Source organism: Nanorana parkeri, unplaced genomic scaffold, assembly GCF_000935625.1.
Source record: "Nanorana parkeri isolate BGI_ZX_2015 unplaced genomic scaffold, ASM93562v1 scaffold38, whole genome shotgun sequence".
Lineage (NCBI taxonomy): Eukaryota > Metazoa > Chordata > Amphibia > Anura > Dicroglossidae > Nanorana > Nanorana parkeri.
The window spans coordinates 945,328-972,024 of record NW_017306306.1 but is presented as its reverse complement, the minus strand read 5'-3'; the positions used below and the strand labels follow the sequence as shown (position 1 = coordinate 972,024).

General features: G+C 44.8%; 1 protein-coding gene across 2 annotated transcripts in view; it reads left to right on the top strand.

Moving 5' to 3' along the window:
* PPARA (peroxisome proliferator activated receptor alpha) overlaps positions 1 to 26,697 on the top strand; it is a 55,789-nt gene that overhangs the window by 11,114 nt on the left and 17,978 nt on the right. The window contains exons 2-3 of one of the 2 annotated variants that reach the window (XM_018570332.1): positions 19,449 to 19,546; positions 25,481 to 25,732. In XM_018570332.1, coding sequence (XP_018425834.1) covers positions 25,507 to 25,732 — 226 coding nt within the window. In that variant the 5' untranslated portion in view covers positions 19,449 to 19,546; positions 25,481 to 25,506. The remainder of the gene's footprint in view (positions 1 to 19,448; positions 19,547 to 25,480; positions 25,733 to 26,697) is intronic. The other variant, XM_018570325.1, reaches the window with a different exon arrangement.

Below are 26,697 nucleotides of genomic sequence, written 5' to 3'. Positions count from 1 at the left end.
GGCAGCGAGTCATTACACGCTGCCCGGCTTCCTGATTGGCCGGGAAGCCGGCTCCATGCTCCCTCGTCACTTCCTGGATTTCTGGCACATGTGACTAGGACATGTGACCATGCACATCATCTCAGGGGAGGAAAATACCTTTCCCTGAGATCTCATGAGATTACAGATGAGATTTCCCAGCAATGTTCTGCTGATGTGACCTTCCCAGGATGCAACACTTTTTTTTTTTCTCCACTTTTCCAAAGTGGAAAAAAAAATTGTAAAATAAAAATGTTAGTTTAATGAAGGTAAGATAATTTCATATCAGCTATATGCTGATGTGAGTTTAAAGTTGCCGATACACCTGACAATTATCCCACGATCGTACGATAATTGTAAGGTGTATGGGTTGGTAGCGCGATCGCAAGACGAAAGCCGCACGTGCCGAGGTGCGCAAGCGCACATTGCCCGCTCACCATTGCAATCATCTGTAAGCTCTCCCCTCAGTGTGGAGGGCTTGCAATGATCGCAAGTATGATCTGCCTGTCCAAAATGGGCAGGTCGTACGAAAATGTAATCACCTTACAACCATCGCACAACGAAAGTCGTTCGATGGTTGTAAGGTGTATGGGCAGCTTTAGTCAAAGAGGGTAAAGGTCCAGTGTAAAAGAGAATCATCCAGTGGGGACACCTGTTCCAGGGACAATTGTCTAGGAAAGGAATCTAGCTTACTTTGGGAGACTTCCTGTTTCATCTCTGGGACAGGAAGTGAAGGAAATCGCCCCACTGGTATGCAGACAGCTAAAAATAACCTGACAGGGGGCTTTACCCTTCCATATTCCATACACATCTATATATATATAAATTGTGTATACATACACTAGAAGTAAGCGTTGCTATTACCAGGATTGTAGATTGTCCCCATTGAGCGTGTTCTGTATCTGGTGATCTTTGAACATTGAAGGTGTGACTTCATCTAATCGGTGCATGTCATTTCTAGCTGAATCACGAGGCCAGACAGGGTGTGATTAACCTATTTTACTAAGCCATCAGCCTCATACGTTCACAGGCCGTTTCCTGGGGGAATGTGAGCTCGTTTTTGTTTTTAGGCCGGGAAGGTGACGAGAGTGATTAAGTTTCCTGTAAAAGATGACCATGTAACAGACCTCATGTAGCAGTCCTCCCCACGCAACTGTTGAATCATTTAGAAGATTTCCGTCTGTATGTGGAAACCTCATAAACACATTTTTGCACAAAATGTTTATTTTATTTGTCAGTTATGTTTTATTAACCACTTCAGGAAGAAGCAGTTATACCAAGATTACAATATCTGATCAGCAGCTGGGATCTTGATATCATTTTTTTACAGTCTGCCACATACAATGTTACTAGCATCACAGAGGGTCTGTGTACCTCGATTTGGAGGGAGATCAGCACACTTCACGCAGCTGATCTACCCTCCGATCTCTGAACCCAGAAGCGATGTGTGTTACATCACTTCCAGTTTCAGACTGTCATTTCTCCGGCTGCTGTGCCCAGAGAAGAAGCTGGTGAAGCAGATCTGTGCTTCATCTTGTGGTCTATAGGTGACATTTGGGGTCTAGTACATAAAAAGGACCGGTCACATCATCTTTGCTATCACATAGGGGACTTGTTAGCTCCCTATGTGATGGCAATAAAGTTAAGTGTAAAAACAAAGATTAAAAAATTAAAGTCACTTATAACATCAAAATTTTGTAAAGTACCCACCCTCACGTACTCGCACATATAAACGCAAACAAGCGTCGGGTGTGCCTAAGTGCGACAATGACGATTGCTCCACACATGTTACATATCACCGCAAATGTCGGAGTGCAATAATTCTAGGGCCATCAATCGCTGTTAACACTAACTTGATAAACAGTAAATGCTTTTTAAAGAGTCGTCTTAAAGAGTCGTCTATAGACAATTTGGGGTATTGTAGTTTTTTGCCATTTCATCAGGTCATGCGTTGGCAAGGAGCATGTTGATAGGAGGAGGGAAAAGAGAGAGAATCATTGTGCTGCTTCCTTCAATGTCCAATCACAGTCTGAGAGCTGGTCCATGACAGCCTGGGCTCAGGAGGTGGGTTGAATGATGCTGGCTGTCATTCATCCTCCAGTCTGAGGACATCTAGTGGTGGACAAATGTACTGTGAGTGACAGCTTCCAGCACAGTGCCTGAGCTGTCACAATTTGCGATTGGGAGCCAGAGGGATGGCCTCCCGATCATGTGACCACTGTGACAGCTAGTCATAGTGATCACATGATCGGGAAATCCGCTTCTGCCTCCTATCATTTAGAACTGCTAAAAGGCCACCAGTAGGAGCCGATGCCGAGCAGTTCATAAGTTCTAGTCTGGGTCCTGAAGCCAGGAGACTTTATAGAGCTGCAGTCCCTGGTCCATGTTTTATGTCAGCCAGACCTCCCCAAATAGTCAGCTGTCCACAAGCCTCTATATATCTGAGCTGTCTAAGGGTGAAGACTCTTTCTGCTGTGGGAGCCTGCTGCTGGGTGAAAAGGCTGACTGCTGACAGAACACTAGAAAGGTATAAGTGTTGCCTGTTTATTTCCAGGAACCCATTAGGGGCAATCCGTTAGTCAGGGACTGAAGTGATTTTAGTTTGTTTGGATGAGCAGATGCTTTGTTTGTCTTATGCTGTGTATTGTGTCCTGTAGTCTGCAATTGCTGTACAAAACCCTCCCGCATTGAACTAGTGTGTTTACTGCCTTACTGAATAAAAGAGCAATACAAACCTGCTTGGACTGTTCCAGGGTGTCCCTGTCTACCAGATGGCTATTGCTGCCACTACCAGTTGAGCCTGTCCCCTTTTCTGTTGAGAAAATGTTTTTCTGAAATGACACTAGGTTTTATGTTATGTGACTTGTTTATATGTGTAGTTGGATTTAAATGAAGTCACATGTCTGTTGAATTCAGAATTTTGAATGCTCCTTTAGAGCCTTGGTTCTCAACTGGCGGGTCGTGACCCAAAAGTGGGTCACGACCCTGTTTTCAGTGGGTCGCCGCTTGCCTTCCACTTTTCTAGGTGAGAGGATCCTCTGCACCCCCTAGCGCAGCACTGTCAGTTCTCACGCCACACTGCTATTCAAAATACGCTGCCTGGCGCCGAGTGTCAGCTTGGGATGGGATGGGGCTATGGCCGTGAGGGAGCTCCATCCATACGTGAAGTGCTTACATCTCCCTCACATGCTCTGTAGAGGTGCCTGGACCGAAATTACGTCACATTCCGGCTCCCGGCACCTCTACAGAACATGTGAGGGAGCTGTACCAGCAATGCACATATGGATGGAGCTCCTTCGCAGCACAGCAGCCCACACTGAACCCCAGGCTGAGGATCCACTCCAGTTCTCGGAAGGTTGGGAGACTGGGTGGACCTTACAAACAGTTACATTAAATACATTTTTGTGTGTATGTGTGTGTGAGAATGTCTGTGAGTGTGTCAGTGTTTTTGAGGACCCGTTCGATTAACACACTGTACCACGCAATCGCACCTACCGCGCATTCTGGTGTGGGAGGTGTGTTGCGTTGCCGTTCATTTGAATGGTACCCCAAATGCACCTCCCACCCACGGTTCGTAAGATCGCACCGGAATGCGCGGTACCACAATGCCATTGCAGTGTGACTTGGGTCACGACTTAATGACCGAGGACAAATGTGGGTCCTGTGGTTACACAGGTTGAGAACCACTGCTTTAAAGAATTCAGAAAGTGTGTTTGTTAGTTTTGGATAGAGGAGGGAAGAGTTAAAACCCCAGCCAGTCTAGTCTTTGGGGTTTTTAGTTTTGCTACAACTGGCTACATGCTACAAGGATGCAGTGCTGTCAGTTGTCCATTGTAGATAACACTAAACTATGGAAGCTGATCCCTATGTATCTATTGTTCCTTGTTGAACAACACACCTGTTTGATTGTTACATTTGTATCAACTAGCTACACGCTACAAGGGCTCAAAGCTATGGCTAAGCTTCTCATAGAGCGGGGTGGGCAATTAATTTGGAAACTGGAACGGCTGTGGAGGGCCAAACTAATTAAAGCATGGTACTGCGCAACACACTGTCCATGTGTTAAGGTTCGGCAAGTGCATTGCATGGCAGCCCAAACACAGCTCCTGTCTGCAATGTGATTGACTGCACCGCAACACACAGTACAGTAATATATACACTTATAACATAAGCAGGGTATCCATAACTCTCTGAAGATGGGGAACCAAATGTTATAGGTATGGAAAATGTCAATATTGAAACTTGATTTTCTGCATTATTGAGCCTGAACGCAAAGTGGAAAAATTGACTTGAGGTGTCATATGACACGCGAGTCCCATCAATTACTGTGTCTAGATTTCATATTTTGACTGCATAAAACAACAGCAAATACCTCTCTAGTTGTAGCTGGTTGGTGTATTTGTGCTTTTGTTTACTTCATTATGATCCTTATGGTTTTCTTTCAGCTTTTCTTTCCATAGCCATCCATATGCAAAGTAAAACCAAGAAGATACACATTAATAGAGGGGGGCCAAAAGGTAAAAAAAAGAACAAAGGTGGGCCTGGAGGGTAGACAAGAGCAGAGGGAGTCTACGAAGGATAACAAAAGCCGAGGAAGTCCAGGCAGGTAGACAAGAACAAAGCGAGGATAGAAGGGTAGATAAGAGCAAAGAGAGTCTAGGAAGGTAGACAAGAACAGAGGGAGTCCCTGAAGGTAGACAAGAACAGAGGGAGTCCAGGAAGGTAGACAAGAACAAAGCGAGGATAGAAGGGTAGATAAGAGCAAAGAGAGTCTAGGAAGGTAGACAAGAACAGAGTGAGTCCCTGAAGGTAGACAAGAACAGCGGGAGTCCAGGAAAGTAGGCATGACCACAAGGAGACAAGGAAGTCAGACAAGAGCAGAGTTAAGCCAGAAAGACAGGCAAGAGTGGAAGAAGGCCAGGAAGGTAAGCAAGAGCAGGGAGAGGCCAGGAATGTAGACAAGGGCAAAGGGAGGCCGGGAAGGTAAACAAGAGCAGAGGGTGGCCAGGAAGGAAGAGAAGCACAGTGAGAGGACATGAAGGTAAACAAGTGTAGAGAGAGCCACAAGATACGATAAAGGAAATTGCAAAGATAATGGATGAAATATAAAAAGGAGGGAAATGTGTGGAATTAGGCCATTAATAGCAATAAGAGAAAAGAGAGGCCAAGAAGAGGGACATTTTGAGAGAGACGGGGATAGTGAACACACTTTCTTTACAACTTGTTTGTTGTTTTCTTGAAAAAGAAAATAAAAGCAGAATTAGAAACAAACAAATTAATACATGAACACACTGCATATTTGTAGTCCATTACTTCACCACATGGGGGAACACAAGCATCTTGCATTGTATGGTCACAGTGCTACAAAATGCTCTGTCAATGGCTACTGAGCACATTGGAACTATGGACTGAAAAAATTCAGAACTGTGTGCTGTGTCCAGACAACCCCGTTTCCTGGAACTTCTATCCAACACCCCTTTACCCAAAGACACAGATTTGTGACCAATGAATTAGAATTCATTCACCTGGTGATCAGATTAGAGGCAATGGTCACACGACTACCACTGGGTTCAAACCATTTACAATATGAATGCTTTGCCTGACAGATGCATACATTTAAGAGGAGAATGCCATTGTTATTTTATGGTTGTGTTGTCGAGTCATGAACACTGCAATGGTGGCTTCGTCCAGTAAATCAAAATTCCACTTTTCCAAGAACACGGATAGTGTAAGGCCATTATCCCCCTAGGGCAATAAGCAAAGCAAACACGTATTGTTTTGTTACTGATCAGCTGAACAAGTAAAAAAAACCTAGACTCCTCCATCCACGCTAAACAGCCTGGATGGGAGAATGCCCCCCAAACAATAACGAAATGAACAAACCTCCAGGAATAGTCTGAGCTTTGCTAAAGCTATCATTTAAACTAAAAGCTCTTTTACGATTTTTCTTTTTACGATTACGGGCCCCCAATGGATTGCCCAATATTGCCCCTCCAAATTCCACTTGGCTAGACAGCCAAAATCATCATCATCATCATCATCACCAGTCCTATTAGGTATCGGTATGCCTTCAAAAGATCCATAGCTTGGCCTGTCTTTTTTCCTGTCTACCTTCCTGGCATTCCTCTGTTCTTGTCTGCCTTCCTGGCCTCCCTTTTGCTCTTGTCTACTTTCCCTGTCTCTCTTTGCTCTTGTCTACTTTCCCGGTCTCTCTTTGCTCTTGTCTACTTTCCCGGTCTCTCTTTACTCTTGTCTACTTTCCCTGTCTCTCTTTACTCTTGTCTACTTTCCCGGTCTCTCTTTGCTCTTGTCTACTTTCCCGGTCTCTCTTTGCGCTTGTCTACTTCCTGGTCTCCCTTTGCTCTTGTCTACTTTCCCGGTCTCTCTTTGCTCTTGTCTACTTTCCCAGTCTCCTTTTGTTCTTGTCGGTCCTCTTCAGGTAAAGTAGTTGAAAGTGCCACACATTTTAACAAGTACCAAACACTTTAAACTCTGCTTTCTATCGGAAACAACCTTCTTCCCTGCTAATAAGCTAAATTAAATTTGGAGACAGGCTGCCAGACCTTTAGTCAAACTAGAATTGCATGCACGTTCCACATGAACTGACTGTGGATTTTGCTACATGCAGTGTTTTCAGGATGATGTTTATCAATGGGTTAAACATTAAGGAATTGTCACTCTGTTAAAGAGAGACCTTAGGACCTGGTTCCACCATGACATCAGTCACCTTTTCTAGGTTCATCTATCCACGCATCGTGGTAAACAGTAAATATACTTTGCGAAGCACATTCAACCACTGTAAATGTTGCATGGAACTTTACGTGTGCTACATATCGCGTTATGTGTGTCCTAATGTATGTAGCAGTCTGTACCAAAATGGATAAAGGTGCCCATACACCTTGCAATTATCTGCAGATTTTCTGTGGTCAGATGGAAAAAGTGCAACAGATTGGCCCAGCTGGAGATTACTCCATCCACACAGTTAAGTGTAGATGGAGGAATCTGTTGTACTTTTTCCATCTGACCACACAAAGGCTGCTTTGTTGAAGGTTTCTCCTCTATTCTTGCACTGGTGGGAACGTGAAATCTTGGATTTTCGCAGTGGTCACCAGGACAGGTGTGATGATTCTGGCTGAGGCCATACCTCAGCGGTCAACACTGCAGCTTCTGTAACAACTTCTGTCACAGAACTTGCCTGCGTCCTATGGTCCATTGCGCCTTATGGAGCGCAAAATATGGTATGTGTTTTAAAATTCCCATTTTATCATTTTTAAGGCTGCCTTTTATATACATTATTTGGGTCAAGTTCTCTTTTAATAACCCATCGAAAATCCTTTTATTGGGATAACCACAATTGCTTTTTTTAACTGCTAACCAGACCTACACAGGGATAAGGAGGCATTTTGGCCCTTTTATGTGTACAAATCGTTTCTTTTTTCGTGTATATATTTGGAGTTTCTTAGAGCAGGGGTAGGCACTCTTGGCAGTCCAGCGGCTGTAAAACTACAAATCCCATGAGGCAATGCAAGACTCAGGCATGACTTCCAGAGGTCGATGCATGTAGGCATTTGTAATTTCACTGCAGCTGGAGGGCCAGAGTATGCATACCCCTGATTTAAAAGAATGGCCTTCAGATCACAGCAAGGCGTTCTAGCTGGATGGAGATGACCAGATTATTCAGATTTTTTTCTGCTTTTTGATTTGCTCCCGTGGGTTATGGTCATGTTGAGTGGTCCAACTTCTTTTTTATATACAAATACTCTAATTTTTTGCTGTAGGGTTTACTGGGATAACTTGCAATTTCTTGAAACATCAGCCATCGTGAGAACTTTAGATCCTGAGACAGAAAAGCAACCCTGGCCCCTAAATGTGCAAAAGATAATCAAAAAATGAAAGTTGAATCCATGTAATAATTACCCCTGACAGTTAGACAGTACAAAGAGCAGTGAAGATCACACTTGCCAACATAATGTAAAAATAGCTCGCCACATGCAGACAAGACCTCTTTGCACAGCAGTCCAGTGGACAGAAAGCTTTGGAAAGCACCTAATAATGATCAGATATAGATTCAAGTAAATGGGTGCATTAACATCTGGCAAATTGAAGTTGCTCCTGTGAAGTCCTATAAGCCATCCCAACCATGGAGCTATCAATGGTTTTATGTGTGGCATCATTCCTCACTGTGTACCGCTTTCATAAAGTGGAATTGTACATACAAAGTGGAAATGTACAAAAAGGAAGGCCTTTTATTGCTGAAGAGACCTACTGCATCTCTTCTGAAATAAAGGATTCTTACCTTATATCATACTGGCGCTGCCAATCAAGATGCCCAAAGGTCCTGAACCATGAAGAAGGCTGGGCGAAGATGTCGACAAGGGAGCTTACGCAGGGCCGGATTTACTCTCAATGCCGCCCCAAGGCCAGGTTCCGCAATACGCCCCCTCCCCATCAATGGAGAATGGCAACCAGGTGGCAAGGCGGCGGGGTTAGTTTCAATTTTTTTTTCACTGTTTGTTTATTTTTTAAAACTTTTTTATCACTTTTTATTTAATTATTTCTTTTTATTTTTTTATCAATTTAATTTTTTTGATTTGTATTTATTTATTTAAAAATGTTTTTAATCAATTTCTTTTTTTTTCCCACCTAACTTTATTGCTATCATACAGGAGAAAACAATCCCCTGTGTGATAGCAATTGGAGGTGACAGGTTCTCTTTATTGACCCTGTACCCCTCCAATACAGTAGTTCTTGCACAGCACTGTGCTGGAACTCCTGTGACAGGTGAGAGGGGAAGAGCACAGCTCTCCCCTCTCACTGTGTAGTCCTGCTTGTGCAAAGCAGGACTAAATGTAGAGAGGGCAACTTACCACCCGACACCCGGGACTTCCCCACAGGGACAACGCTGCTGCCCCTCTGCGCCCTGCCGCCCCGAGGCCGAGCTTTGGTGTCCTTGTGGGGAATCCGGGCCTGAGCTTACGGGCAGAGCATTGCTGGAGGTGAGTTCCCCTTTAAGCAGATAATGTTTTGTGATTCTGTTCCAAAGTTTCTGTCTTGGAGATCCTGCCAGTCATAGCACTTCACGTAGGCTGACAATAAGCCAAAGTCTCACAATTAGCAGCAGCATTGCCAGCCTGTGTGCACGCCTTTGGGTTGTTGGGCTGCCTATCGGGTATAGCAAATAGGCAGCTCATTGCTCAACCAAAGGAGTGTGCACAGGAGGCTGATAACCTTGCTGCTGATTACAAGCAGCTTAGCATTGTCAGCTTGCAATAGAAAGAGCTGTCAGTAGCGGGATCTCCAGGTAAGAAACTGAAACAGATTAACAAAAAACTATTTGCTTCAGATAACTTTGTACAGTGACACACGATGCCAAACACTACAAAGTTAAGCGGTCACTGTGCCCATTAAAAGAGAACTATGGGGTAAGTGTTTTCCCCATAGTTCTCTTAAGGGTCATGGGAGGACATATACTAGCGTCCTCCTGTGACCCAAAGCTCAGTATGTCGCGAGCTACAGCTCACTTTATACTGAGAGCGCCGCAGCCGGGACGGATCCCGACATTACTGCCGAGATCCACCCAGCTGCGTGAGTGACAGCTGGCTCTGCCTATCAGTCAGCGCTGGAGGATCGGAGAGGGGGGAATCCCTGCAGGGAGCCGTGAACAGTCACTGCTCTCTGCAGGGAGATGATCGAGAAGTGAGCGAGCGACGGTATGTGTTCGCTCACTTCCCGATCTATTGAGCCGACGTGTGACAGTTTCATTGTCACATGTCGGCTCGAACTATGAGGGTGACTGATTTTCACTCACCTCATAGTTCTCCTTTAAGGGTAAGATCAACCCCCTCACCCACTGATACCTTTGCTGGGCTCCCTCGCCACTCCATTTTAATACAAAGATGTTGTGTAATTAAAACATTTATAATACATTTTTATTAGAGAACTATAAATCAGACCGGAAAAGGGACAACGGAGGACTTGCGACAGCACTCCTTCTTCTAACTCAGTTTTTCTCAACCAGGGTGCCTTCGGGCTTTCTCAGGGGTGCCTCAAAATTTTGGCCAGCACCCTGGAAATTAATGACACTAATCCAGGAAGGGTGGGATCCATTCAAAAAAGTTCTCCTCCATCCAGCCCTGCTTTGCCTCTCCCCTCCTGGCATACTGCCACAGATGTGGCTCCTGATATTAAAGGAAGTGGGGTTTAATGTGAAGCGGGGCTTCTGATGTAAAAAGGGGGTGCCTTATGTAAAGGGAGGGCTTCTGATGTAAAGGGGGGCTTTTGATGTGAAGAAGGCTCCTGATGTGAAGGGGAGCTTCTAATGTGAAAGGGGGGTGCTAATGTGAAAGGAGGGGGGTTCTGGTGTAAAGGTAGGGCTCCTAATTTGAAGAGGGGAATTTGATGTGATGGGCAAACCTCATCTTTTTGTGTTTTTGTGTGGGGGTCTCTGCTGAAAATACATACCAGGGGTCTGCTAAGGATTTTGGAGAGACAATACATTGTTATTTTACACTTTATGTTTTTTATGCTTTAGACTGGGGTGCCTCAAGATTTTGCATATTTGTTTGGTTGCTGTGACTGAAATAAGGTTGAGAAACGCTGTTCTAACTCCCGGTGATCATGAACCTAATGTGCATGGAAGGCACAGACAGCAAATTATTCTGGGAATCTGGTTTAGATCCCCAAATTTGCACGTGAACTTCTTCCAAAGCAAGACAAGTTTATTAACAGATTATTCAGGGATCTAAAAGGCTCTTCCATTAGAAAAGATTGACTGGGCTATTTCTGTTACACATTTCTTTCACATAACATGACATTAAACCCCCATTTACTAGCAAGGCTCTGAACAATCCTGAATAGCAGGAAAAGTGACTCCTTAGTGGCTTCAGTCTGGTTTTCTCCTCCGGGGGCCTTGTGCTGAATAAGCTGTTATTTATACAGGTGAGAGAGGGCAGGGGGCTTTGTCTGCGGTCTCATACAGCCGTCCTGTCACGTAGTGTGCTGTTAAGGTAGCCACACGCGGCTGGAATTTCAGGCGATTCAGCAGAATCTGTATTTGAAAATTGTCAGTCAATCAGATGCAGTCGCTGTTTGGGTATTCAGAAACCATGGAGGTTGCAGCCTTCTGAATACAGTAGCAGATTGCAGATACAGTGCAGGTTTAGTGTGGATGGAGAATCAAGCGATTTTCTACAGAAAGGCTAGCCATACCGCCAAAAACACCCATCTGTTTAGAAAACCCGACCATGTATACATATACATGGCTACATTAAGGAACAACTCTGGGCAGAATGAAACATAACCCTTGCAGTGGGGCTACCCTGGCACTGCAAGGGTTAAAGGGTTTCTAAACCCTCCGTTTTTTTTTTGCATATTCTACTGCTAGCAAGCAGTAGATATATGCAAAAAGTTTTAAAAAACCAAAACGCTTTAAAAGCGGTTAAAACTTACCGCTGTCTTCGCCGCGCACTCCCGTCCGAAAATCCGAAACTGCTTGGGCGGCCGCAATGCATATTGGGGCGGGCACATGCGCAGTTTGGATTTTCGGCCGGGAGACGAGGAGAGACACAAGGTAAGTCTATGGACGCGTGCACCCAGGAAGTGCCAGCAAGGACAGAGGAGTCTGCGCTGGATCGGAGACCCGCAGCAGCGCTGGAGAGAAGGCTGAAAAGGACAGGAAAGAAGATCGGATTAAGAAACATCTTATAAGGTAAGTGTTTTACTTAACATTGGGGGGAGGGAAACATTTTTTGACTTTATTTTCACTTTAAGTGCACGTTTTGGTCTAGGGTGTAAAATAAAAAAGATATACTCACCTGAACATCGGTCCCGCCTGTCTGCTAGACCGGTCCCTGCGTATCTCTCCCCCTCTGCTCCACGTCTAATACACTATTAGCAGTGATGACTCACGGATCCTTAGACTGCCGGAGCTGAGGGGGAGAGTGTGACCCAAAAGGAGGGTGATGGCTAAATAGAAAACACAATAAAATATGATAAAGAGAAATTTATTTTTTTTGGAACACAAGAATGATAAGAACACAAGTATTAGGGGAGGGAGGCGGGGGGGAAGAGAAATATATGATCACATAGACACTATAGATAGCATTATTTAGTCACATGTAAAATAGAGGGGGGAAGACACGAAGACAGTAGGGAAGGTGGGAGGCATTAGGATAGGGTTTAGAACTAATAATGAAATAGTTTTATACAAACACACTGGAAATTCCCCCCACCCCTCTAAATGTTGGTAGGAGAGGTAGTGGATTGATTGGGAGAGAAACTGGGTTGAAAGAGAATAATGTTATGGGAAATATGAATAATCACAAGTATGGATGGGAATGAAAGGGAATGTAATTAAATGGACTACGTAATCAAAGATATTTTATACTTGTTAGATTCACTAAGAAAGTAATATTCTTTATTTATACCTATGAAATATACAAATGTGAATGCTATTGTTGTAAATGTATTAATAATAATAAAAATATATTAAACAGATGTCTAAATAGAACACTTGATTACATGGCCACTAGTTTTGTTTCCTGATCTGCATACTTGTTCCAGGTCAATGCTTCCGATAGTATTGGAGTCATTAGAATATAATGAAAGCCAGGCAGTTAGCATTTTCAGAAGGATTGATCATCAATGGCAGCACCATGTTCCATCAATTCAGCTTGTTTTTTGTATTCAATTAGGGTGAATTGTTGGCATCTGGTTTGCATTAGGAACAAATAGGACGTGGATTAGTGTAAATGCTTTTCAAGGAGCAGAGTCAGCATCTGTGGGATTATTGTGGAATTAGAGGACATTAAACTTTATGTCCCCTGAGATAAACAAATTGAATTCAGGTAGCTGTTCACCCATCTCTGTTTTCTTTCTCTTTTATAGGGGACCATTCAGTCATTTTACAGTATATATGAACATGCAGTGATAAAGCTAGACGTTCTGTCACCTGGGGCAAAGGATCAGAGTTACTCCCCCAAGGAGAAGTTCTCCAACCACACACCCAGTGGCACCCCTTATAAAGCAGCACCCAGAGAAATCTAGAGGCAGAGCCAGCTGTACCTGCCCCGTCCGTCCTGCCAGTCAGCGCTGGAGGATCGGAGAGGGGATGGGGGAAATCCCTGCAGGGAGCCGTGAGTGACAGTCACTGCTCTCTGCAGTGATAGATCGAGAAGTGAGCGAGTGGCGGTATGTGTTCGCTCACTTCCCAATTTATTGAGCCGAGCATTGTCATTGCCAATTCAGAAGTCAAATGAAGAAAGATTTGGCTCAGTCCTGGAAGGTGAGGGAAGTTTTTTGTTTACTTTATGAGACTTGAGTTACATAGTAACTGGATTTTGTACTTGTTTGGTTTGTGTTAGGAGGATTTACACTTCCTGTCCAGGTAACGCATGTGCAACAAAATGGGAAGGACAGAATAACTTTTATGGGGACACAGACAACATTTATACCTGGCATAGGTTCTCTACTTTATCAAAAAGTAGGGTAAGCAAGGTGTATAGTGGTAAGGAGATGAGTATCTCTGTCTATAATCAGAATGGTAATACATGGCCACTTCTATGAGCAGGTGAAAGCAGATCTCATCCTTCCAGGGGAGGATATGGCACAGTGTCTAAATTGATGTCAACTATTTGTGTGCAATCATGTTAGGACCAATCTACCTCGGACATGCAAACTTCCCAATCCTTTTCAATCTCTGTGGTTCTTCTTCACACAATTACATCAATAAAACAAACTAAATGTTCATTTTTGGAACTTTTTATTGTAAAAAAAAAAAATCCCAAACATAAATGACATTTGTTGTTTTTGTTTTCTTATTGAGGGTTTCACAACAGTCTGTGGAAAAAGGAAAATATAGCATTAGGTAGTTTTTCATCTGAACAAGTGGCAACATTGGAAGATTCCATCTCTATTCTTCTGGTGGCAACTCCAAGTCTTGGATTTCAGTGTCAATGGTCAGCAGAGCAAATAGAGAGTCCAGCGCTTCTCACCCTTACCAATACGAGCAATACAAATCTGACAGATGATTATAACCCCTCAGCACTCTATGCAAAACTAAAAATGAATAGCTTTTTATTTTTAGGTAGACTTTAAAGGCCGACTTTTTCTACAATACTCACCACTCCTCCAATGCTTTCTCCTGCAGACATTTCGCTCTTTGCTCCAGTGCCAGTTTGCTTCTGTTTTAAATGACACTCAACATCCATCACTTTCTGTACTACTGACAACGGTCATCAGGACAAATAGAGAGGGTGAATCTCCCCACCATGAACGCAGACAATAGAAACTCCACTCCAAGTATAAAACTCCAAAATTAAGACTGCCGAAGACAAGCCAATGCAGCAGTGTGCCAACCTAAAGCTAGACACATGGCTCCCAATGGGGCATTCAATTACACCTGCTTTTGATACTATTGTGCAGTCCAGATTTCAGTCTTTTGATCCTCTTCACCTATGAAGAAGGGGAACTTTCACAACCCCCGAAAGGTGTTGGCTTTTTCTTGGTAAACTTAAATCATATATTATTCTGGCATTCCATATGTGGAACGATGCTTCTGTTGCTTATCCTATATTTGTTTCTTTCCTAAGAACCATCCTAGGACGAATAAAGCTACCAGATGGCTTACAATATACAATACAATAGAATACAAAAACCTTAAAACTTTCAAATACACATTGAGTGATCCAGCACTCCTCGCTACCTGACGAATTGTGTAATAGGAACTTGACCACAGTTCTAACCTTTCCCTACTCGATCCAAAACAAAAAAGGCAAAAACAATTGCCTTTAGATTTAATATTTATCAGTGTTGATAAATATCCTTCAATAATCTTGATACATTACCCTTTAATATTTATCAGTGTTGTAGTGCAATTTCTGTCTATAAATGTTTGAAAGTGACATTACCCCAAAGGCAGCGTTGGCCAGACTATGCCTTTGTCCTGCATTGGTATCTTTATGCATGGAGTGCAATGAACTACACTGTGTTTATAAACCTGGACAGCACTGCACCTATTACACATAGAGCCGTTGTGTAAGTGTATGCGCAGCATACTGATGTCATGATATGTTAGTGTGAATTACCAGTTGCCTTTTGTAACAATTAGTTTGTGATATTTAGTAATTAATCTGCTAAGAGGTTGTTAAAGATGCAGAGCTGAGTGACAGAGATACTTCAGGCTAAATTCCTGTTTTGTTTAAAGAATTAAGGAGGCCTAAAATGCATGGGGCATATTATAAATAGGTGTGGCTAAGATGGGTCATTGGCTGGGCTTGTTATTATTTTTGTTTTCTTTATATAGATCTGTTGAAAGGTATGGCACTTGACTGTTGCACCCAACCCTTGTAGGCCCCTGAATAGGCAGTCACCTTCCACACCCCCTATACTCACCTTACCAGTGCACCTTCATCGCAAATTCCTACTCCATCCGGCACTAAAATTACTGCTGTTGGTGGCCTGGGGGAGCAGAAGTATATATAACCAGAAGTATTATGGACATGACTGGTTATTATGTACAGCTGTGGAGGACCCTTTGCAGAGATACAGTCACTTTGGCCAGTATGGTCTGGGTGACAGTGTCCTTTAAAGTAAAATAAAGTCTAAACTATTTTTTTTGCAACTTTCTATTGGTTTTGATGACATACAGACAAAACACTGTGGTATAGATATTAGTACAGGGGGGAAAAACTGCAGGTATGCAGCAATAGCACAGAAATATCATACATGATGTCAGTAAAGTCCGATCAGTAGTGGTTCAGTAATTTGGGGAAGACCCAGGAAATAATTACTAAGTCAAGGTTGTTGAGACTGATGAGGATGAAGGATCTAAGAACAGGGCTACTGAAGCTTTAGGACTAAATAGATGTACCGTAGTTAGACCATCAGAAGACAGGAGAGTGTGAATAACCCGCAGGTGTAATATGTCTGGTGTAGTCACCCAAGTCATAATAACTGCATGGATATAAAAATGGGGTGTGAGTAACAGTGGGGTGTACAGCCAAGTAGATGGGTATGTAATGGTGGTGGGTTGGAGGGTGGACATTGGTCAAAGTGATTAGAGAGAGAAAAAAGGGATTTACAGGGACCTCGGAGTGGAGGCGCAGACCCTAACGAATTACCAACAGTGCGTCAAAGGTCACAGTATGTTTCCCAGGGTAGCCATATTTTCAATCATTTATTATGTTCATCACTCAGCAGGGCTTTTTGTCATGGTACCACTTATTCTCTTTTGAGAGTAGGGTCTCACTAGTAAGTCTTGCTATTGTTTGCTTAGTCGCCATGAAAATTTGCATAAATAAGGTGTTTTGACTCTTATTGATGTTCAGAATGGGTTTGGGTAACACGGCCTCCCAGGTTTGTTTGTTTTTTAAGATTGCATGAGAGAACTGTACTAGTTAAGGTATATGTGTGGATCGAGTGTCTGGACATTGTGGGGGCAAGTCCACCAATATTTGCTATAGTCCTGAGATTATTAAATCCTCTGAAACAAGTAGGAGGGGTGATATTCTTGGCTAAACATACAGGGGTGCCATACCATCAAAGGATTACCCTTTTTTTAAGATTTCCCCTCTATTCCTCTTCAGGTGACCACTCAAAATGTTAGCTTTTTCATCACATTCAGTCCCATTGACAATGGTCACCAAGACACAGAGAGACAGAGAGAGTGACTCTCCCTAGCGGGAACACAGACACCAGTGGGAAAAAAAAAACCCTCACCACTCCATTCAAAATGGGAAAAACAAGTTTGCCTTTAAATACTCTTAAAATGTGACCCTTCCAAAATGAATTAAAATAAACCATATAGGTAAGATGATTATAGAGTACTCACCGATGGATAGAAGGTTATGAGATTTCTCTTGTACAATAGAGTTGTAGCACCTTCAGTTTCTTGGAACAGAAGGAGTTTTATATTCAGTTAGAATTCTGTTCTACAAAACAGGAAGCCTAAAAAAAGCTCAATGAGTTTACAGGGAAAGAAGAAGAATGGCGCAATCAGCCCGTTACTAGAACTATTTCCAGACAGGGACTTAGAAATAGTGGACAAGGAATGGTAAGGGTTTCCAACTGTTCCTGAAAGCCGTATCAGGTCATGTAAAAAAGGCCTCAGTCATGAAGGGGTTAAATATTTTGCATATCAGGAGGAATCCCATGCATTTCACTGTAACAAAAAATAATGAAATGAGCTGTAAAGTCCCAGCATATCCTATCCGGTTATAACATCAACATTGTAATAGGAATACATAGTGGAGCTGTTTTTGATAATGCAATCAAAGCTTACTTGATAAAAATCCTTTTTACGTAGTGAGTGCTGCCTTCTGTCTGCCCATCACTTTCATCAACTTCCTGGATTCCCAGTGTGCTTTGTGTCTCTTTCCCTGCTGCTTGATGATTCAATCTAGATGCCTGTAACTCCATTATATTATATATATATTAGGGCTGCAACAACTAATCGACATAATCGATTATAATCGAATTTTTGAAAAAGTTGTCAACTTTTTAAATAATCGATTAATCGGCTTCCGATCAGTGGGGCCTGTTCACGGCTCCACACACCTTGCGTGCCGCACCTCCTCCCCAAATCACGCTCACCGCTGCCAGACCCGCCCGCCCGCATCCACGCTCTACACGCCGCACCTCCTTCCCGCCTCACACTCACCACCCGCCCACTTCCACGATCGGCACAGGGACGCGGGGAGATGTAGTAAGGAGGAGCAGGTGTGGGGGATGACAGCCGCCGATAGACAGGCCCGATTAAACTTTCCATTTCAATATATTGCACACCACACTTTTTTTTTATACTTCCACCGCTCCAAAGCTGGCTCCTGTGATGGACTACAATCTCAATACAAACTAGTAGTCCATCACTGGAGCCATTTTAAAAAAATTATTTTATTGTTTATACGATTAATCAAACTTAATAATCGGCTAACTAATCGATTTTGAAAATAATCGTTAGCTGCAGCTCTAATATATATCCCACCTCAACCTAACCACTGTATCATCATGTTCTCAAACAATTCATCCCCACACAGCTACTGTACCTCCTCATGTATCACTTCTCCCTCCCTTTTAGATTGTAGGCCCTCACAGGCAGGGCCCTCCTAAACATCTTGTCTTGAATTGTTCTGTGTTTGTAATGTCTTCCTTATATTGTAAAGCGCTGCGCAAACTGTTGGCGCTATATAAATCCTGTATAATAATAATAATTATATTATGTGGCTGAAATGCATATATGAAAGCTGTTTGACCTGTTTATAGGAGTTGCATTTCTGTCCATCCAGTTATGAGATTTACACTGTCTTACTGGACAGCACAGTTAGACCTAACTTTTCTCTGCTGCAGCTAAGCAGCACAGCTAGGTCACCTCCCCACCCCACCTTAACCTGTGGTTGGACAGTGATGGAGCAGCAGCACACTGATGAGGTCACCTCTCTGCTGTCAGCATGTTCCTTGATACCATAATTGCATTAAGACACCCGGCTGGCTCCTTGTGCTGCCCCTCCCTTTCATATTCTGCTGTTTAGGGGACTATAAAATGCTGCTATCACGTCACATTCATGTATTTGTACTAGTTGCACTGAAATATACATTCTAAGATGAACGCTGGGTAAATGTTTAATTAACCCTTCTTAACCCTGCAGTCGGGCTATCCCCGTAATACAAAGGTTAACTGCTCATTTTGGTCTAGGGCTGTAAATAACATAGTTATATTCACGAGATCCTCTGAACTAGCTGGCTGTGACAGACGTCCCTCCAGCCTGTATCCTCCTCCTCTGCTGCAATGGAATGTCCCTCGCTGCCCTCACCCTCTATACACTGTGTATAGAATGTGATGACTCGTGGACCTTAGACCGCTGCAGTGGAAGGGGGAGAGACTCTCCAGGGACCAGCCTAAGAGCATGAATGAGCATTTAAACTTTGCAGTGCGGGGGCAGCCCCCCTACGAGGGTTAATACGAATGTACCTAGAATTCTTCTTTAATGTTTATTCATAAATACAAAGCTGTCATTTTTGGGCGTTTTCTTTTATATCTGTCTGGAGTTCCCCTTTAAATTGACGTTCTCCTTCACAGTATTCTATTATGATAGAACAGGTGCTCTTTAGTTACTATTAGGGAATGACTGTTGTAGAACGTTTGTATTTCTTCTATAGTGCAGTTCCATTATGGCCCGTCACAGACATAAATCACACTGCGCCATGCATAGCAATAAGGCGGCGTGTCACAATGCGCTGGCCAGGGCGTTCTGTGAGCAGGTTAATGATTTGACGTGTCGTTGTAATGATTAATCCATTGCTAATCACACGGAGACGGAGAGAGATAGAGGGGAACCCGGACAGCCGTTCCATCACAAGCTGCCTTCCCCGTGCCACTGACTGAGGAGATTTTCTTCTTACGTTGCTTCATTTTTTTGTTGTTTTTTTCTTTACAGAAGAATATATATATTATTTTTGTCCGGCCAGAAATGGAATGCTTGTGACAGAGTGTCTGGAAGCTTCTGATTTCCCATGGTCAGCAGACTATAAGAGGGTAAGCACATTTATTTCATCGTAGTCTGTAAAAATAATATCAAATGATTTTGGGGGGATTTATCAAAACTGGAGCAGACAGAATCTGAACTGGTCTGTGACATGGCAACCAATCAGCTTCTCTCTTCAGTTTGTTCAGTTAAACTTTGAAAATGAAAGAGAGAAGCTGATTGGTTACGATGGGCAACTGCTCCAGATTCTGTCTGCTCCAGTTCTGATCAATTCCCTTCATTGTGTTTTCTATTAGTACATGTTGTGAGTTAAAGTGTATCTAAACCCGGCACAACAACTTCCCAGAACTTAGATGTGGCGGCTGCATTTGTTTTCTTTTTCCAGGCTTTTTTTAAACTTTATTTACACCTGGTGGTCCTGCCAGTAACACACTTCCTGCCCTAGGGTGACAACCCTTGCTGTACCGTATCTATGGAGGAGTAGTATTGTCACCCTAGGAGAAGGCTACAGAACGCCCCCTTTACTCATCACCATAACATAGAGGTAGATGTTCTGTAGTCCACAATGAGAGCTGGGGACAATGTAACAGAGTGCAGAGAGCACAGGAAGTTATGAGCACAAGATCTGTGGCAGATTCAACAGGTATTTGTTTGCTATTATTGAACCAAACACTTGCAATGGGATATTCAACAGGCCAAAAGGAGCCACATAGTGGAAGTACATTGTTAGGGTGTCTTGTAGAAATATGGGGGTTGCAACTGGAGACTGAAAATGCCAGCTGACCGGCTGTTTTGCTGAACCTCTGTGTTCAAAGTGGAAGTGGAGAGGCCAGAGGGGCACTTACCATAACTTCCTCTAGATTTGCGCTCCTCCATTGATAACAGCTCCTGGCTTTCTCACCGCCATCTTCTCCAATGCTTCTTCTCCATCTGGCGTCTTCTTGGTTCGGCCATTGGGCGGCCATTGATGATGCAATTCCTGTGCACACATGATGGAGGCGCATTATCCCGACACTTGGCATCACTTTCCGACAGTGCGTACACTGGACTACACTGAGATTTGTAGTGGATAGCTGTGAGTCATTGCAATCAGCACCATTGCTGGACAGCTGCGTAGATCAACTCAGTTACACGTGTTGAGAGTGTATTGTATTCAGTGACTCTTTATGGCTCTGACCTGACAGAGAAATTCCATTGTTAGTGAACACACGGGTAATATTGTCATTTATGATTCAAACTTGAGCCCACACTTTCCTGATAGGGATTCAATCGACAAAGCATGATGAAGGGGGAGCTCGGAGGACCCCCGAAACGCATTGCCTTTTTTTTTATCCCATTGACCTTTTATCAATAAATAATGGATTTGGACTGTACAGAGTGTGATGGCACCCCCATCTATTCTTGACTGAATTCACTTGAGACCCCTTCCTCTTGTTTGGGAGTTTCTCCACCTTGTGGGAGCAGCTGCATTAGAACCTTCAGATTTCACAAAGGAGAAAAGCTGTCCCCAATGTTGACTATTCAGCCTCTTCCACACATGTTCCTATGTTCACATTAATGACAGGGCGACAGCGGCCACATCTGTCAGCGGCTATCTACATGTAATAGTACATGGTATGACTACCTGCGGTTCTGGATAGATGGTTGTCCCTGCATGCAGGCAGATTGCTTCCAGAGCCATAGATAAGCATGGCATGTGCTACCACGTGTGGACTGCTGCTAACAGATGTGGCCGCTGTCAGCCTGTCATTAACTTGAACAGGAACAGCAGCTGCATCTGTATGGACACACCTTGGATTCCTGCTGCAAGAATCCGCAGCTGCATCCTAAAGCCCCATATGAAAGCAGCGTGAGAGTTCTGCCTGAACTGGCTGAAACCCTCTGCACTGGACAGCAATCATTTTAGGTCTATGGCCAGGAAATGACAAACTTGCCTCTCTTTCTAGAAGGTGTGAACTGGAGTTTCTACCTATAGGAAACAGAGATGCATCTGCACTTGCTGCAGATAGCTTGTGGCTTAGCAGAATCATTTTTCACGGCATCCAAACATTTTATGTGCATTGCAGTGCATTGAAAAAAGTCCTGCTACCTGCAGCTCGGGCATGGTTTCTAACAAAATAGGAATTTATTTCAGCACATGTAAAACACATAGGTGACATGTGTAAAGCACATTTCATGCATATAAGGTGCCTACAACATACCCAAATTTGATCTGGTGTCATCCTCCTGCAGTCCCTGAGGCAGAGGCGGCTCTAGAGTTTGCGAGGCCTTAGGCGAAACCTAAACATGAGGCCCCACTCAGGCCTGTGGTGTCTCCACAGGACTCTGTGGGGTTTAACTAGTCTGGTGAGACCCCACAGAGCCCTGGTGGAGACCCCTAAAGAGCCCTGGTTAAACTATGGTTCTGTGGGGTCTCACCAGTCCTGGTTAAACCCCACAGAGCCCTGGCGAGGACCTACAAAGCCCTGATTTAACCAGGGATCTGTGGGGACTGGTGAGACCCCACAGAGCCCTAGTTAAACCAGGGCTCTGTAGGGTCTCGCCAGTGCTCTGTAGGGTCTAACCAGCTTGGTTAGACCTCACAGAGCCCTGGTGAGATCCCAAAGAATCTCTAGAGGGTCTCACCAGGGCTCTGTGGGGTTTAAACAGCCCTGGTGAGACCCCACAGAGGCCTGGTTAAACCAGGGCTCTCTAGGTTCTCACCAGAACAAGCGCTCCGCAGGGTCTCACCAGGTCTCTGTAGGTTCTCACCAGCACCAGGACTCTGTAAAGCTCTTTGGGGTCTCACCAGGACATCGGGGATCTTTGGAGCCTCACCAAGGCTCTGTGGGGTCTAACCAGCCTTGTTAGACCCACAGAGCCCCAGGGAGACCCCACAGACCTCTGGGTCGACACCAAAGAGCCCTGGTTAGACCCCCACAGAGCCCTGATTAAACCAGGGCTCCGCAGGGTCTCACCTGGGCTATGTGGGGACTCACCACCCTGGTAAGACCCCCTCAGAGCCCTGGTGAGACCCCACAGTGTCTGATCTCACCAGGGCGAGATGGGGTCTCGCCAGCAGGCTCCGTAGGGTCTCACCAGGCCTCTGTGGCATCTCAGCATGGCTATGTGCGGTCTCACCAGCCTGGTGAGACCCCACAGAGCACTGGTTAAACCAGGGCTCTGAGGGGGCCTCATCAGGGTAGCGCGGCTCTGTGGGGTCTCACCAGGGCGCTATGGGTTCTAACCAGCCTTGGTAGACCCACAGAGTCCTGGTTTAACCAGGCCTCTGTGGGGTCTCACCAGGGCTGTTTAAACCCCACAGAGCCCTGGTGAGACCCTCTAGAGATTCTTTGGGATCTCACCAGGGCTCTGTGAGGTCTAACCAAGCTGGTTAGCCCCTACAGAGCCCCGATGAGCACCCACAGCACCTGCTATGTGGGGACTCACCACCCTGGTAAGACCCCCTCAGAGCCCTGGTTAAACCAGCACCAGGGCTCCGTAGGATCTCACCAGGGCTCTGTGGGGTCTTGCCAGCCTGGTTAGACCCCTCAGAGCCCTGGTGAGACCCTACAGAGCCCTGGTTAAACCAGGGCTCTGTAGAATTTCACCAGGGTAGCAGGCCCATGTGGGGGTCTCACTAGGGCTCTGTGGGGGTCTAACCAGCCTTGTTAGACCCCCTCAGAGCCCTGGTGAGACCCCACAGTGTCTGATCTCACCAGGGCGAGATGGGGTCTCGCCAGCAGGCTCCGTAGGGTCTCACCAGGCCTCTGTGGCATCTCAGCATGGCTATGTGCGGTCTCACCAGCCTGGTGAGACCCCACAGAGCACTGGTTAAACCAGGGCTCTGAGGGGGCCTCATCAGGGTAGCGCGGCTCTGTGGGGTCTCACCAGGGCGCTATGGGTTCTAACCAGCCTTGGTAGACCCACAGAGTCCTGGTTTAACCAGGCCTCTGTGGGGTCTCACCAGGGCTGTTTAAACCCCACAGAGCCCTGGTGAGACCCTCTAGAGATTCTTTGGGATCTCACCAGGGCTCTGTGAGGTCTAACCAAGCTGGTTAGACCCTACAGAGCCCCGATGAGACCCCACAGAGCCCTGGTTAAACCAAGGCTCTGTAGGGTCACACCAGAGCTCCATGGGGTCCCGCCAGCACCAGAGCTCCGTAGGGTCTCACCAGGCCTCCAGATTATAGATTATGACAGGTATTTTTATAGCGCTGACAATTTACGCAGCGCTTTACATAGTGCACATTCACATCAGTCCCTACACAATCTAAGGTCCCTATCTCACATGCATACTCGTACATAGAGGGCCAATTTAGAGAGGAGCCAATGAACCTTCCAGCATGTCTTTGGAATGTGGGAGGAAACCGCAGTACCCGGAGGAAACACACACAAGCACAGGGAGGACATGCAAACTTCTTACAGATAGTGACCTGGCAGGGATTCGAACCAGGGACCCCCCAGTGCTGCAACACAGAAGTGCTAACCACTGCCCCACTGTGCTGTTTGCCTGGTTCAGCTTTAGGAGACATACATCCAGAAGCTGAGATAGATGGCCCGGCTGATTCTGGGGAACTGAAGATGGCTGACAACACAGAGCAGTATGTAGTAAGTCCAGTTTGGTGTCGCGTGGTGTGTTTGACCTTGAGCACTGCTATCTCCCGCCTCCCAGTTTACACAACTATAATGGAGTTACAGGCATCTCACATGATATCTCATACCGCTGCCTAGTGTGCCCAATGGCTGGAACAATAGAGCAAGTAACATTGTACGGAATGTACAGGCTGGTAGAGTTTGTACATCGTTTGGAAGGGCTGAGTCCAGGAAAGTTTCCTGATATAATTTCCAGGAACATGTTCTGGACATTTGTGTTTAATCCATTTTGTTGCAGTAAAATATACGGGATGTCTCTTGATATGTAATGAATATTTTAGGTGGGACAACTGCAAAAATACCCTTATTATCCACAATTTTTGTTTTCTTCACATTCAGTTAGGTGGATGCATAGTTTGATGTTTGATTGAAGTAAACCTTACAGGTCTTGTCCTTTCCTAACCCTGAACAGTGAAGAAGTAGACTAATGAGCTCATCCCTGTCTCTGTGCTCTCTCCTACTTTGGTATGCCCTTTGATAATACATGAGATATGCAGCACAGCTGACCAAGTCCTTGTGCTGTACTGTACAGAGCCTGCAAGGAGCATGTTAAGTTCAGGTACTGGCACTGCTTGCATTTAAATAAAAGCACTCAGTAATGTATTAATGAATACAGAGCTGAAGCTTTAAAACAAATACAACTGCAAAGAGCATTGACAATGCAGCATGACCTACACATCGCACAAATCAGAACATTGCTATGCTGGATTCTTGCACATGAAATATATTATGTAGTCAAATGTTTGTGAACACCTGACCATCACACCTACTGTATATGAGCTTGTTGGACATTTCACTCCAAAACTATGGTTAATAATATGGAGTTGCACCCCCTTCCCCCCATTGTAACTATATTATCCTTCCACAAGATTTTGGAAGGTGTCTGTGGGAGTTTGTGCCCATTCAGCCAAAAGAGCATTTGTGAAATCAAATGTTGAATGTGAAGGCCTAGTTCACAATTGGTGTTCCAGTTCATACCAAGTAGGACTGAGGTCAAGGCTTTGTCCTATCCACTGAAGTTCCTCCACATCAAACTCATCAAACCATGTCTTTATGAAGCTGGCTTTATACACAGTGGGACAGTCATGGCACAGAAAAGGCGCTTTCCCATATTTGCATGGCAAGGCTGGAAATGTACAGGATTAACATAATACTTCACTGGAAACATCTGAACTCCATAATGTGGAGGGGTGCCCACATGCTTTTGGTCATAAAGGTAGGTGTGACGGTCAAGTGCCCACAAACGTATGGCCAGATGGTGTAGGCCCTTTTATGATGATTAGTAAATAAGTATAAATATATTGAATCACTATTTTTGAAGAAAATAACTCTGCTGTTTTTGTCCCCAGTGTAATGGTTACAGACACAATCCACCATGTCCACCATCAAGGTAGACCCAGATGTGGAGTTTTGCTCCATTGCTCCCTTGGAGGATGATCTCGGGAGCCCGCTACCTAAGGAGTTCTTCACAGACTTAGGGGACATCCAGGATATCTCTCAGAATATCGGGGATGACTGTTCCACCTCATTCAGTGTGGCAGAGTACCAGTATCTGGGAAACAGCCCCGGTTCCAATGGGTCTGTTAGCACAGATCAGACAGGTGAGTGTGAGGCATGTCTGGCAACGAGTGCATCTACATCATCTGGGTTTCCATGATCCATCACAGTGTAAGAGACTTGGATACAGTGGCAGGCAAATATACCTTAGCCCCTTGGTTCTCAACTGGTGGGTCGTGACCCAAAAATGTGTCACGACCCCATGTTCAGTGGGTCGCCATGTGCCTTCCACTTTTCTAGGTGAGAGGCTTTTCAGCGTCCCCCTAGCTCAGCACTGTCCATTCTTGCGCCAAGCAGTCATTCCTATGCTGTTCAGCTTGAGGTGGAGTGGGCAGGAGCTTCGGCTGCGAGGCAGCTCCATCCAAACGTGCATTGCTTACAGCTTCCTTACATGTCCTGTGGTGGTGCTTGGACCGGAGTGACGTCACGTCTTGCTCCTGGCAACTCTACAGGGCACGCAAGGGAGTTGTACAAGCAATGCACATATGGATGGAGCTCTGTCACAGCACAGCAGCCCACACTGGACCCCAGATTGAGCATCCACTCTTGTTCTCGTAAGGTAGCGAGACTGGGTGGATCTTAAAAATCTTGGAGTGTATATGGGTATCTGTGAGATTGTGGTTGTGTGTGAGATTGTGTCTGTGTTTGTGTGTCTCTGTTTTTGAAGGCCTGTTCACACCAGTACAGAGAGTTAATCAAACAGTCTAATGCGATTAATGCACTGTACAATGCAATTGCACCTACTACGCCTTCTGGTGTGGTAGGTGCGTTGCATTGCCATTCATTTGAATGACACTCCAAGCACACCACCCACCCACAGTTCAATCCCCTGCACCAGAACTCACGGTAACACAATGCCTACGTTCCATTGCAGTGCGACTTGGGTCGCAACTTAATGACCAAGGACAAATGTGGGTCCTGAGGTTACGCAGGTTGAGAACCACTGCCTGAAGGCCGCAACACACTGCACGCGAAGCCGTGCAGAGCGAAGCAAAGCTATCCGGCACGG